The sequence below is a fragment of the Acromyrmex echinatior genome, chromosome 3 (genome assembly GCF_024713525.1).
Source record: "Acromyrmex echinatior isolate Ae372 chromosome 3, ASM2471352v2, whole genome shotgun sequence".
NCBI lineage: Eukaryota > Metazoa > Arthropoda > Insecta > Hymenoptera > Formicidae > Acromyrmex > Acromyrmex echinatior.
In genome coordinates this window covers 19,916,671-19,931,991 of record NC_141854.1, presented here as the reverse complement: position 1 = coordinate 19,931,991, position 15,321 = coordinate 19,916,671, and the positions used below count along the sequence as shown (strand labels likewise).

Sequence of the window (15,321 nt, the reverse complement as noted above, 5' to 3'; positions counted from 1 at the left end):
CGTTGCGCGCTTCGTCCGTGGCTGGATCGGTGGTATCCGTTTGATAGCAGATAGCAGGCCGAACGATGCTGGTATGTTCTCATTACGCGTCATGTAGGTATGCGGCGGCCGGCTCGTGTTCTTCGTACTTCGAGGCCTCCACGTCCACTCCTCGCATCATCCGTTGCGCTTACATTCTCTCTCTCTCTCTCTCTCTCTTCTTAGTTTTCTCTTTTTCGCTGGCGAGTCGTCGTATCATGTCTACAAAGTAGAGAGTTTCCTCGAGTTCCTTCCGCGACTCGTGACAAATGCAAAATGATAAAAAAAAAACATTACGCGAGGAACGCAGATAATTATCCTAGGAAACACTTCGTAATATCGACTCGCACGTCTTCCCGCTCGAAATTCCATAGTGATTCGACGGATTTCGGAGGAATCCTCACTTGAACTCTCGCTGTCTTTCTTGGTACCACTTCCATCTCTCGTTCTGTCTCCTAGCGAGATGGTGATCTCGATGACGTTGCTGTGGGCATCGCGCTGTTACAGCCGCACAACGGCGCGCTAGTAATGATGATGGTGGTGGCCATGGTGGCGATGTGGTGGTGAGATGGTGGTGGTTGTAGCGATGGTAGTGGTGGTAAGATTGTGAGCTTGGTAGTGATGGAATGAATCGGCGAGGTAAGAGGAGAGGGAACTAGTTCAGTGAACAAAACGACGTGAGAGGCAGTTGCACGCTGTAACAACGCTTCAACGTCGTATTCGCGCTACGGATACTCGCATGAACGCTCGAATGAGAGAAGAGAGCTTTAACCCTGATATTCCCTGTACGTGCGACACACGTATAAAGAGCTCTTTTAATTTTATATTAGGCTGCTGGATACCTTCGAGCGAAGTTTAACGGGTTGCGGTGAAAGAACTCTCGCGACACGCATTGGATTATTGCCACCATGAGCTTCAGTTTATGCTTCGCAACCATGTTACGAACATTGAAGACCATCTATTGTGCGCGCACGCATATTACGTTTTTGTATAACGCACTTTTTGCACCGCCTTTTTTTTGCAATCTTTTTTATAATAGCTCGGTATAAAAAAAAACCGGTCAACTCTATTTTCTTTAATTTACTGCAGTACTGACAAAAAACTATTCTACCAAATGTATACTAGCAAATATTTCACAAAAACCATTGAAATATAAAACTATTTTGTTCGGAGCTGTCCGTTTCTTATACCAAAAGACATTAAATATTTGGTATATCAAACTTCACTTGAAAAATTATTTTCGAGTCTCTGAAATTGTGTCAAAAAATAGAGTAGACCAGGAGATCCCTTTTTTTTTCAATTGCATTGAGTCCTTCAATATAAATGTTGAATGTACATGTTGAAGGGAATAAATGATGCCATCTTGTAAAAGGAGCAGAAATTCTTGAATCTGTATATAGTTCTTACTATTTATGATACATTTGGCTAATATTAAAATAAAAATTTATTATAACTTGGAATCTATTAAAAAATAATAATAATTTCGAGTTATAATAATTAGAAGGAAATACATAAGTTTTTCTTACCTATCTTTCTTATTGAATAGCATTATATTACTAAATTATTATTGTTATTATTATTATGGACATTAAAGTTATTTAAGAAGAATGGCAAGCTCACCTTTCTAATAAAACTCGTACTACAAAGACCAACATGGCCTTTCGTATTTGACAGCTTCATACAAAGTATAAATAATATTTCACGTGCGAGGTATTATCATAAAATAATAGCTTAGCATAATAAGCCTAATAGCCTAGAAGGCATGTACTAAGCTATTAACAAATCAGCTATTCTAAGTTTACAAGCAAGTTAAGAAAGCAAAATTTGAGCAACCAAGTTGAGATCTTAGAAAGTATTAGTGCTAGAATTTACAATCTAAACTAAGTTTGTAATTTCTAAAAATTTCTACGACACGGCTTCCGGAATTTCGTTCTTGACGAGTACAATACTTTTTGTTTCATGCCGACAACTTATAATTAGCCTGACAAGTACATTCCGTTAATTAGCGTATACGTTGAGAAAGCCGAGCGAGAGAATCGTACCGTCAATCGGAGCCCGAAACAATGACGCGCCAATGCCATTCACACGTTGCATTCTGCTACAAAAGGCTAATGCTATGTAAATATATAAAGTCTCGCCCATTCAAGCGCGATCTTCTTCTCACGCAAGAATAGTTAAAGGCGGCCTTGTACTTGGCGTCCCGACCTTTTAGGAAAAGAGATGATGTACGTCATCGCGTACCGTTACGACACACGATCACGCCGACCGATTCGTCAACGTTCCTCCGTGTCTCTTTGTCCCCTTTCAGGTATCAACCGTGTCGGAACAAGTCGCGAAATGAATTCACAAATGGACCGTTTGAAGATCGCCCGACAACAAGGCTGGGCCTTCCAGCGTTCAACCACGATCCAACTCGCGCGAAGCAGCTATGGACGTTTGAAAAGCTGACGGGCATAGAAGTACATACGTACTATCAATTTCTATACTGCTCCATACCGCGTGCTCGTTTTACAAGAGGCTACGACGCCACGTCGGTGAGTTTTATGACGTCGCGCTTTGGTAGCGTAATCCAGTCCCGAATGGTTTCTGCGCCAAGTAGACGCGGCTCTCTCGACACGCAGATTATAATGCGTTATAACGTAATACGACACTCTACTCAGTTATACTTCTTCTACAACCAAAGACGTTCAAACCCGTTTCAGCAATGAGGTTTGCTAATAAAAAAAAATCGAAAGAGGCAATGCCGTTCACTGGGCTTTACAGAACGTGGATACCGAGTGTGAGAAAAATTCGATATTACGATTACCAAGACATGTTCAGTTGCATAGTACTTTCGTTTGTTGGTCTTTTATCCATATTATTGCGCACACATAGATATTTAGAATTGCGGCATGTAACTTTCGCACTCGCCAGATTTTTATACAGTGTATTGGAAAAAACTGTTCAAGGAGCAGTCAAGAAATTTATCGAATAGATCAATTCAAATAAATCCAAGATAGCGATCGAAGTAGCCTAGAAAAACGTGATAAGAAAGCAACAATTAAGAAGAGGTTGTCGCTATTCGCTCAGATAAAGGAAATATACGCTACTTTTATTAATAAAGAATTTTAGTCCAGTTCCGTTACATGTTTCAAAAAGACGATAACAAGTTTTCGTCTTTTTTTTTATCATTATCTATTTATGACTGAAACATGATATCACACTTTATATCGACAGTGTTTTAAGCACGAGACTTTATCCTTAATGTATCCGACAGAATAAAGGAATGTAAGGAAACATTTTTAGCCGATTATTCCTTGGTCTGAGCCAGCTGACGGCATTACTTAAGAAGTTCGATCTGATATCCACGGGAATTCGTCGATCGATATATCAAATTTGCCACTTGAATTTGTTCAAAAATAAACGTCATTACTAACTTTTGTAAAATTTGTTTACAAATTATAATATATCTTAAGATTCATAGAATAATTAATTTAAGTACAATAAGATAAAATGACTCAAATAAAATGACGAAAAATAATATTATAATTTATTAGATACAAATATATGTAAATCAATCGTGTTTAATTACACGAACACACTATATATTTGTATAAAGTATATTGTAGCTACAAAATTAACGTCGCGTAAATTTTATGTTATAGTTTGAAAATCTATCTATAAATAAATGAAAATGTTTTAACTTTATTACAGAAAGTCTACAGTCGAACACATCTGGAGCAATTATTCCGACTGACAAGAATAAAATGATAGCAATGCTGAACTAAATGAGAAGCCAATCGTTGTAAGTGCCGCGTTTCTCCCTTCCTGTCTCTCTCTCTCTCTCTCTCTCTCTCTCTCTCTCTCTCTCTCTCTCTCTCTCTGGATCTAAAAGTCCATTACTCCATAGACTAAAAATAACCGGTTAAACGACAAAAAAGGCCATTCAGTAGCAGCAAGAAATTCATGTCTTGTGCAAATCAATCCAACAACGGCTCATCTACGACGAATATAATCGCGCCGCTTATTCTATCCAACTGGAGCAAATTCCGCAATCCATGAACTAGAACCGCGCTCGTTCCAGCGAGACGTACATAAGGTTGAATCGATTTGCCGGTGTAAAACCGGCTGGGCGTCGGCGGCTGCTGCCAGTAGAAAGAGACGGAAAGGGAAAAAAAGAAAAAGGGAAACGCCGAAGGACAGTGGAAACGCGCGGGGAGGCTAACATTGCGCTGGTATGGCGGGGTACCGAAGGAACGAAGAAGTCGAAGGTGGAAGCAGGACGCTTAAAGACGGGGAAGAAAGATGGAACGTGGCTGAAGAAGAGATTGAGAAAGACAGGGAGAACGAATGAAAGACAGAGACCGAGACTCGATCTCTCTGACTGCCTCTGGCTGGTGGCGGGGTGCACGGACCATACTCCCCTTTCCGCCCACCAAAGACCGATCTCCTTCGTCAGTGCCGGCGTGGCGCGGATTTCCTACAGGTGCGTTTACAACCTGCCCCACGGTTTTCTCATCCTCCTACCTGACAGTGCGGACCGCGGTGACAAACGCGCTTTAGCCGCTTTGGCGTCGCGCGTCTACCTTTGCAAACGGAAGCGCTACTCCGATCTTCGGAGGATGAATCGTAACGATGGTACAGTGGTACAGTGAGAGTTCTAGAGTTTACTAGGCGAGAACGTACTTTTCGTAAACGTTGACTTGATCTTAGTTCAAGTAGGACTTGGTTTAGAGCTCCCGCGAATGCAACGGTTCCCTTTCATCGTCGAACTACCGGATTATCTTGGAATCATATCTTGGACTCGGATCTATAGCGTATATGTATCAGGCATGGCTGAGCATCGAATGCACCGAGGTGAGGAAATTCCACGGTAGCGGCGACGGAACCAGACTGTGAGAGAAAGAGAGAGGGTGCCAAGTTTCGCGTTTACGCACCTGCCCCTCATACCACGTCCCTACCTAAACCTCTTGCGTTCAACCTGCGCGGCATCGCTTCATAGGCACTGGTAGATAGGATACCAGCAAACCCCCGCGCGTGCCCTCAGTCCATTGGGTCCACCCTCTCTCCGCTCGCTCTCCGACTACCTGTCGGTCTCGCTCTGGCAACCGCAAGCCGGCCGGAACCCACCTCTCTCGCACCAAAGGCAGCTCTAGAGTTGCGGCACAGCATCCAGCAGCAGCGCTACTAGCGGCAGCCAAACGGAAAGACTCTCAGGCGAGTCGCCCTGGTGTATAGGTGTACGCGCCAATGTGTGTGTACGTGTGTGTGTGTGTACGCGTGAAGTGTGCATGAGCCTTACCTGCGTGGGTGTGTGAGCCGAGGAAGCCTACCTGGCGGCGTCCGACACGCAGTTACTCGCGCGCTTCTTTGCGTTCTCCCGCAGGAAAGAGCGCCGCGCGCGTATCGACATCCCGCTCCAGTTGTCGTCCTCTCGAAGCGGAGTTGCTTCTAGGGTACCGACCTTGGGAGAGAAGAGCGCGTCGCCGCGCGCCTTGTTCCTTTCGCGGTTCACCAGGCGAGATCGGAGCAGAATCGGAAGTGCGACGAAAGGAATCACGCTGCTCGTCTACTCCGCGCTTACCGCGTGAAGTGTAAGTGTGTTTACGTGTACACGGAAAATAGATAAGGAGTGATACACATACGGGCGAAGACCTCTCAAAGTCCTCGTCGTGCGATAGTGGATATCCGTGAAAGTACAACGGATGTTTCCGTCGCTGATCACTGAACTGTCGGCCAATAAGGGATTTCGAGCGGAGGAAGAGATGCGTTGGTGGTTTGCTGGAGGACACTGAAAGGGAGACCTGGAAGGCTTCTCCATCAACGTCCTCCAGGTGAGAGAGTTTTCCCAGGTGGAATGTATCCGGAGAAGTCTTTAAAGGAACTTTTAGGACAATCGCGTGTTTGCCTCGTTGCGTCCCTACGGACATTCGCGATTCCAACATGGCTGCTGGGACTAGCCGTGACCGCTGGGTCCGCGGAAGCCATGTTGGCAGGTGTGCTCGGTTCGAGATAACCAGTTCACGTTTGTGAAACGTACGCAGCATCGATATTCTGGATAATAGATCCGAATGAGCACTTTACCATTGAATTATCATTTAAATCGCCGCGCGTCTGCCATCCTTTGAAAAGCCCACTTGCGAAACAATATACGCTCGATTTCACAGGTAAAACGAGTTTGCGAGATGTGATTAATAAAAAGAAAAAGTCTCTTTAAACGCTGTCCGTACCCATTTCCTATACGATTGCGAAAGTTTACGGTGAGCTAGAGTACAGTGGTTCTCTCGATGTCCATTAGACATTCGTGAAATCTACGAATAAACTACAAATTGTTTGTACATCTCTCTATTTCTTAAGTAAACACCTAATAAAGAATTAAGCTATACGTCAAGGAATGTTTAATACATTAAACATAATACATTAAATATAATATAAACTTGAAAAAACAAAATGACAGCGCCGTTAATTACGACGATACGGAAAAATTATTTTTATCAATTTAAGTATATGCATCTTTAAAATTTACTCCATTCCTTGATCTTTTTTTTGTTGGAAAAAAATAAAAAATGGCTTTGGAATCAAGCCCATCTCATCTACAAAAATACAATCTCACCTACAATACAAAATAATACACGTTAGGTCTTCTTCTGTCATTCTATTTTTTGTGCTTCTACGTACTTTGTAGGACTTTTTGGAAAACTGCATTTTGATTCTTACATGATATGCTGAAGATGGTTAAAATAAACGAAACATTTGTTTTTTGAATCTTTGTAAATTTGTTATATTAAAGTATTTGTAATTTATTTAACGATTACACACGCATCGCTTATTACTGCATTGATTTCCTAGAGCCCAAATATTGCTATTTTTCTTTTGTATCTTTTTTGTATAAATTATAACTCGACATAAATAATTATATTAATATATTACATGTATGATTTACGTTTATGAAGAATATCTAACAACTTATTATCAAAATAGATAATTCAGAATTAAGAAAAGAATTTTCCGTGTCGAGTTCGTTCTTAGATATGTTTTTTTTTTGTTTAAATTGTTATCTTAACTTTTATATAGATTTGTAGAAATCGTGTAATATATAGTCATGCAATACATACAAACATAAAAATTCAATATTTTTAATCAAATTTATTTGCAGTTTTTAAAAAATAATTAATATATTTATTAGATTAAATGTGTATTAATTATTATATTAATTATTTTTGTATGTATCACGTTATTTTCTTATATTTAATAATTTATAAAAAGCACAGAAGTTATTTAGAGGATAATTTTAATAAATTTATTAGAAATAAAAAATAATTTTTAAATATATATATATATATATTTTAAGTTTTTTTTATATATTTAATTATAGTTGTAAACACTCACAGATATTTAATATTTTTAAAAAATTAAACAAGTCGTATATATATATATATATATATTAGGTGTTGGAATTAATTCGTAGCGTTTTACAAGTGATGGGAAGTACTTTCATTAATGTATTTTTTAATGCTCATGTGAAATAAATAACATTCTTTCATTAAAAACGCTACGAATTAATTCCAACACCTAATATATATATATATATATATATATATATAATCGATACTTAAAACCTATAGTTCACGTTACGTATACTATAAATTTTCAATACTGGTAGTATATATCGGAATACAGCCTCTGTATTAAGCACTGCGTCTATTTCTCATGATTAAATTGTTATTAATATACATAAAATGCAATGCTTAAAAGAAACTCATCTTGATTAAACAATTTGAGATTAGCTTGATTTTACACGATTTTGTTACGATTATTTGCATAAAAACGAGCGCCAAATCTAAATACAGAAATTCGGAAATATATAATCATAAACAAATATTTTAAGAATCACACATTTAGCGGAACAAAGAATTGATTATGTTATTTATATTAATTTAATTTTTATTAATTTATCAGGGAGTAATTAACGATTTTTTAAATTTTTTAGGTGCAATCAGTATGCCAACCGACATCGTAGTTACGTCGGCCTCGGCCACGGTTTCAGAGGAGACAAGCAGAGGTCGGGACTTAGGCCTTGGACAGTCCCCAAGATCAGGTCCCTCTTCTGCAGCCTCGTCATCCTCCAATTCTAGCGCGGCGTCAACTTCAAGAGGATTTGATCCATCTAGCACTCTCGCCTATCACCATCACCGCCACAGCTTGGTAACTGGTCTAGGTCATGCTCATCACCGAGAATCATCAGCCTTTGTGCCTGTGGTGCCTTCAAGATTACAACTCACTCCGTATCCAGGTGAAATACATCCCCATCTATCCGGACCACCGCCCTCTTCCTCATCGTCAACGAATTCGGAACATGAAGTCGGCCCTGAATCTTCAGTAGCCAGAAAAAGCTCCTCGAGTTACGATATCATGGCGATGATGGCCGACAAGAGAAAAGAATTAGCGAGAGGTCTTTTACTACCACCGCATCCTCTCCTTGAGCCACCTGGTTATCCGGTATTTGCTGGTCCTTTTCCAGGTAGTTCCGCATTGTATCCCCCAGGTGGTCCATTAGCCCACCAGCATCTGGATCGAAGGTTACTCAGAGCACCTGGCAGGGCATCTAGACCGAAGAAACAGTTTATTTGTAAATTTTGTAATCGACAATTTACGAAATCATACAATCTTCTTATTCATGAGAGGACTCATACCGACGAAAGACCGTATTCTTGTGACATATGTGGCAAAGCGTTCAGGCGGCAGGATCATCTTAGGGATCACAGGTACAATATACAGTTTTTTGTTAAATTAATTAGAATCAATTGGTTAAATTAAATAAATTAGCTTCACGTAAAAAGAATATGATAAATTAACTTATTTAAATTTTTATTGTATGTTTATATTGTATTAATTTGTTTTGTAATATTAAGTATTTGCAATAAAGATAACAAATAAATAAGTAGATAAAAATAAAATGAAGATGAAATTTTTAAAACTTTGAATTATAATAAATAGAATGTAGACTTTTATATTTATTAACTATTGTTATTTCTTGATTTTCTATTTTTTTTTTCTTAGGTATATCCACAGCAAGGAGAAGCCTTTCAAATGTGGTGAATGTGGTAAAGGCTTTTGTCAAAGTCGTACTTTAGCAGTTCACAAGATTTTGCATATGGAAGAATCTCCACACAAATGCCCTGTTTGCGCGAGAAGTTTTAATCAGCGCAGTAACCTCAAAACGCATCTTTTAACGCACACGGACCACAAGCCTTACGAATGTACGTCATGCGGCAAAGTATTCCGCAGAAATTGCGATCTCAGGAGACACGCATTGACACATGCCGTGGGCGACGTTCCTCCAGAGGCACTGGAAGAGGCGTTGAGGGACGATGACAGTCCCGAAGAGGATTGCCCTGAGCCTGGACCATCTTCCTCATCGACGTCCACAACACCGTCCGTGTCTTCTGCATCTTCTAGTTCATCTGGATATCCTTCCCAAGGATCTTCAGTCCCATCTGCGCCTACAGCATCGGCCTCAGCACCACCTCTTCCTCAGAGACCTCAACTTCAGATTAGAAGGGATTTATTACCCGCTGTGAAGACATCGACGGTGACCAGCGGAGCTTCTGCGGCTCATTCTGTCACTCAAAATCCACCGGCTGCCCTTCCGCCACCACCCCCACTCATTTTGGCTTCTTACCGACGAAGAATTGGCTCCCCAGGTCCTTCCAGAGTATTTCTAGAACTTCAAGAGCGCGAGCGCGAGAGAGAACGAGAGATGGAGCAGAACAGAGAAAGAGAACGTAACAGGGAACGTGACAAGGAAATAGCTAGACCACCGAGAGCACCAACACCACAACCACCACCACCACCACCTAGACCTGCACCAGCACGTCAGGGTTTTACCATTGCGGATATAATGGGTCGATAGAAAATTTGTCGCAGGTAGTTTTCCTGTGCTTGAATTTCTCTTTTATATATAGGCTCTATGGATTACACGAAGGAGAGGTACCGGTCTTTACAAAGAATAGTCTTTCTAAAGATTCTATGAATTCTATGATATTTTTGGAATGCGTAAAAATATGGCTAATAACTTGTTAAATTTGTCGAAAAATCTTATTTGTATGTTATTTATGCATATGTTATTGCAATGCATTTTTCATGTAAATATGAGAGAATTTAAATGAGAGAGTTTAAACATAAGCAGGTGAGAAAGGTATCTTGATAATTTTTTAAAAATTCTGAGTACGCGCATAATTCTAAAATAGTTATTAGACTCGGAAAAACTTAACCCTCTCAATCCAAAATTATTAGGCATAATTAGATAATATATGCATATATTTCTATGTTATTCTGTTATGCCCAATATATAAGTAATAATATAGAGAAATGAATTATAAAATTATAATTTTGTATACGGATTTACATAATATACAAAATAATAATTTTACATATTATAAAAATTATGTATTATATATTAAATAAGATAATTTTTCAAAAATACGTAACAAGAAGATATTTTCATTATTACATAACTTTGAATGCAATATTGAGAAATAATTTCCTAGGAATGAGACGGTTAGAAATAAATATATACCAAAAATGTGCCTTAATAGTTTGTCGTTAAAAAAACAGGTGCTCTCACTTCTCACTGCTGCAGTAGTTGTAGAAGCCACAATACTTTCTGCGACACGCGTGAATCACACGATAACGATGTGATAGGGAAAATGGAAGTCCAGAAGATATTAAGAAACTAAGAAACTGTGACTACGACGAAGTCGTATTCTTTTGTTCCGCAGTTATTCGAGAGAGGGGATAATGCAAATTTTGCGGTCGGGGTAATAACCTGTGCCTGTGCCACCGTGGCAGGTGCAATACGGCTTTGTACCTGCTCGATCCGCGCGCGAAATACCTGCTCCTTGCTACTGCTGCCGTTGCTTTTCCCTTCTAAAAATATTCCGACCCTAGACGAATATCAATATTTTTTTCTTCCCTTCTCCTCCCCCCTCCCTTCCTCCTCACCCCTCGACTCGAAGAAGCATTAATGGTTCTTTTGTGAGATCCAAACTGTATACCATCCGACCGCAGAGGCGACCCTTTCGGACTACGTCTCTAACGCCTACAACACAAAGGTATACCTTCTTTTCAGTGGATTTTAAAGAATCCAGTATTAGAACGATCCCTCGAATATACATTCTAGAATAGCTTTCCGTTTTTAAAGCGTCCATTGTGATTAAATAAAATTTTGATGAATGTTCGAATGTTCGAATGATCTGGCCAACTATGCGTTAACGCGCGTTATACATGAAGAATACAACATAATCGGGTACAAAATATACTCTATGCTTGAAATGATATTTAATAATAGCAATGTATTGTCGTCTTTCTTAATTATAAAGTACATAGATTTTTATAAATATTGAAAATTCAATATTCCGTTAAGGACTATCTAAAAGCGAACAATCATTTCTACAACGCTTTGTTTTGCGCGAGATTATTAGAAATAAATTAAATTAAATTCTATTCTTTACGGATATGCTTGTAACATTATATCTATAATTACAAGTTTAATATTAAACAAATTTGAAATTACTATCATTAAATATATTTCAAATTTGATTTTTCTTAATAAATTAATTTAATTTATTTCAAGTTGTTTTAATGGCAGCGAAACATTGTTAACAGGAATATCATGAATTTTATAAATAGCTGATATGAATGTTTTACATTCGCCATTCGAATAGTCGAGTAATTGTACATGAGACTATTTGCGTAATGTTTTATATGTGTAATAATAATAATGTAATTATTATACTTTAGGTATATTACGAATTTTCCAAAAGTGTGGGATTCGAACGTTACATTACTAATTAGAACACAATTATCAAATGAATATTAATAATAAGATTGTATCACGTGTTCAAGTTATAAAATATAAAAATGTATGAAAGTTGCGTATGAAAGTAGTCAAGCGAGAAATTAGTTCTAAAACTCCATCCTAATATGACTTACAATACGATAATGTTAGTAATCTATGTTTTAAACACAAATGTAATTTTTTTTTATATGTATGTACATGTGAAAAAGAATGAAAATATACAATGTGTGTGTGTGTGTGTGTGTGTGTGTGTGTGTGTTGTGTACGAATGTATATGTGTGTAAGTGTGTGTAGGAAAGCGAGTGTGATAGCGATAAAGAAAGCGCAAAAAGAAAAAAGCAACAAAGAAGACGAAAAAAAAGAAAAGAAAAAAGTATGAAAGAAGACACATTTGATGTGCTCGATGCAATTTAATGTACAGTGATATATGCAATGTACAATATACTACGTACAACGAGAGCCTGCATCGAAAATTACAAACATGCGAGCGATCAATTTCCTGTTATTTTCTACGTTATTAGTTTATTCCTTATATCAGTAACTATATTTTTAGATTTATATGAAAGTTAATAAGCAACTTTGTAAATTATATTAAGAAAGATGAAATAAAAAAATATAAAAAACGGTAACAGCTGTAATATATTCACTGAAAAAGCGTTTTACAAGAATAAAATTACATTAAGAATATTACATTTAACTTGTATTTTGTATTTATACAAACAATGATTTATATGATTAATTTAAATTCAATATTAATTAAAATTATAAATCGTAACTTTTGTAGTTTTAGTAATTTTATAATATATTTTACAAACTATAGTAGAGTAAATATTTATACTATATTTGTACTATATAGCAAATTTTTTTAAAATATAATTTAGTAAATTAGAATGTGTAGAGATAACTACAGTTGCAAAATCAATTTACAATAAATTGAAATTAACAATAATATATTATTATATTAAATATGCAATGCAATATTTCAGTCTGAACTGAAATATCGACTGAAAATATCATAAATCCTTTTTTTTTTTGGAAGAGCATTTCCAAAGGTATATAGCCGACAGTAGCTAACTTATCTGCTCAGATAAAAGGAATTTATATTAATGAAATTGTGAAATAAATTCTGGACATATTTAATACTTATAGATTTTATTATAGTACATATTAAAAAGAAAAAAACAAAAAATTAAATTTCACGATACGCAATGGTATTTACCAACTGCTAGTTTCTTCACGTACATTTATAATCTTCCAATACTTTTATCTAGATAGCGCAAGAGCTTCTGTACGAACACGTAGAACGAAGATAAAAAGAACAGAAATGGCTTGGAATTTCAAATTTTATATTAAATTTACAGATAAGTTCAAAGTATTGTAAACTAGAAGATATAAATATTCATAATTCCAAGGAAACCGAAGCCTAGGTTTAAAGATACAAATTTTAAACGTGCCTTTAAGCAACTTAAAGCATATTGACAATGTCCACTATGTTATCTTAATCCTTTGTGAAAGAAAAAAAAACCTTTGTTTGACGGAAACCATCCGTGCACTACAGTTCAAACAGTATGTAACTGAATAAATGAAGATAAGATAATTTCGTGATGGCTTTAAACTATGCTGGATTTTCATTTTTTTTTTGCAGAAGAAAGCTTGAACGCAGCTATCGTAGAAAAATATTAGCAAAAAATATTGTTTACATTATGTTTAATTTCTGTATATAATTTGTTTTAATTATCTAACATTTTTTCTAATATTCTTTTCTAACATTTTTTTAATTAGAATAATATTGATAAAATTTTAATTTGTATATATATATATATATATATTGTTATAAATAAACATTGTTTTTATAAGATAAAAAATCTCGCTATCTTCCAATTGAATTAATTATCCATCATAAGGAAATGAAATTGTGATATTTTGCACATTATTATAATTGTATATTAATAAAATTTTATTAAAATACAATACTTATATATTAATAGACTAATAATATATTTATAAATATCTTTTTTTTGGGTTATCATCTTTTTCAATTAATTCTATCTTTGAAATAGTGTAACAAGAAATATCTTAAAATTATATATATATATTTGAATAGAAAACTGAAATGTCATCATTCATTTATTTATACTGCAAAGAAAACTCTTTTATTGCAGAACTGCGTACAAAAATTTCTTGTTAATTAATAAAAACCAAAAAATTGTTTTTTTTTTACGCAATGTCGAGAGGTTGTAAAAATGTCAACGGTTTCCAGGTGAACTTCCGTTTTGGCTCGAATATTGGACGATTTACTTGCAAGAAAGTTTGTTTGCACTTAAACGCATGTTGTGCCGCTGTCAGCTCGGCTCATACATTTTACGAGCCAAGCTCCGCCGCTCGCAGACGGCTTTATGGCGGGGGAGGTGAGTAAAAATCGACAAACAATCTATTCCATCCGTACATGTCGGGCGCGGCCCGTCGTTGTTACACGAGATGATAAGTCCTACACGAATACGTCGTCTTCGTCGTCTTTCCACTTCCTCAGCCGGCCTCGTTGTCGGTCTCTCTGTGACGGCGGCAACTTTCTGTGAAAATTTCGGCGTAACTCAAAAGCTAAGTCAAACATGGGCGTGTTTCACGAGGTGTCTCAGTAAATCCGGTAAAGCCGCGAAGGCAAATTCCTGCGAGCGACCACGTCACACTTTGCTTTACGCATCGTGTACGTATATAGATATACATATATACATATATATATATATATGTATATATTATATACATATGTATCGCAAACTGGATGTGTCTACTTAGGCACTTCGCACGTCGAAGATTGAAGATCACTTTGTCGTGATAAAGCTATAAATGTCGAATAATAAGCTTCTCGCAGAAGCTATTCTCTTTGACAAATAATATCTCGAAGAACAATACTCATTTGGCAAAATAAATGTAGACAAATAAATGTATCATAGGTTTATTTTTTAGGATATCGCAAACTAATCATATATGTAAAAGATGATTAATTTTTTAACAGCATTGTTTATTTATCTTTTTTTATAATGTTTAAAGTAAATAAATTTCAGCTGAGCATATAAATTTGCAACATTCTTCTAAAAATTTTCAAAAGTGGATTTGTGAAAAAAAATGTTATTAGTTCTTTTCTAAAAAAGCTACAGATAAATTTAATATTCAGTGTAACTATTCGTCGTTCGTGACTTTTTTGATATTATCTGATTATTAAATTATATAATAGAATTGTATGATAGAATTTATTGAGAGGATTTTTGTTGCTTTAGTTGCGTAATGAATTATTTTATATATTTGCAGGTCAGAATTCATAGAGATCTTTTTGCATTACTTTTGTCGCGTGATAGATTATCATTTAAATCATTTTCATGTAGATCGGGAGTAACATAATTGCGCACACATAAGATTACAAGACGCCGTCGTGGAAGAGGTCAAATTTGCGTCCGGCATTATGGTGG

General features: G+C 36.5%; 1 protein-coding gene across 1 annotated transcript; it reads left to right on the top strand.

Annotated features, from left to right (window-relative positions):
• The first annotated feature begins 4,819 nt into the window (after positions 1-4,819).
• On the top strand, positions 4,820-12,486 carry LOC105146257 (brother of odd with entrails limited). The gene is made up of 3 exons (XM_011056409.2): positions 4,820-5,831; positions 7,988-8,762; positions 9,058-12,486. Exons 2-3 carry the CDS (start codon positions 7,999-8,001, stop codon positions 9,908-9,910), a joined length of 1,617 nt encoding a protein of 538 aa, XP_011054711.1. The 5' UTR covers positions 4,820-5,831; positions 7,988-7,998; the 3' UTR covers positions 9,911-12,486.
• The last annotated feature ends 2,835 nt before the right edge of the window (positions 12,487-15,321 follow it).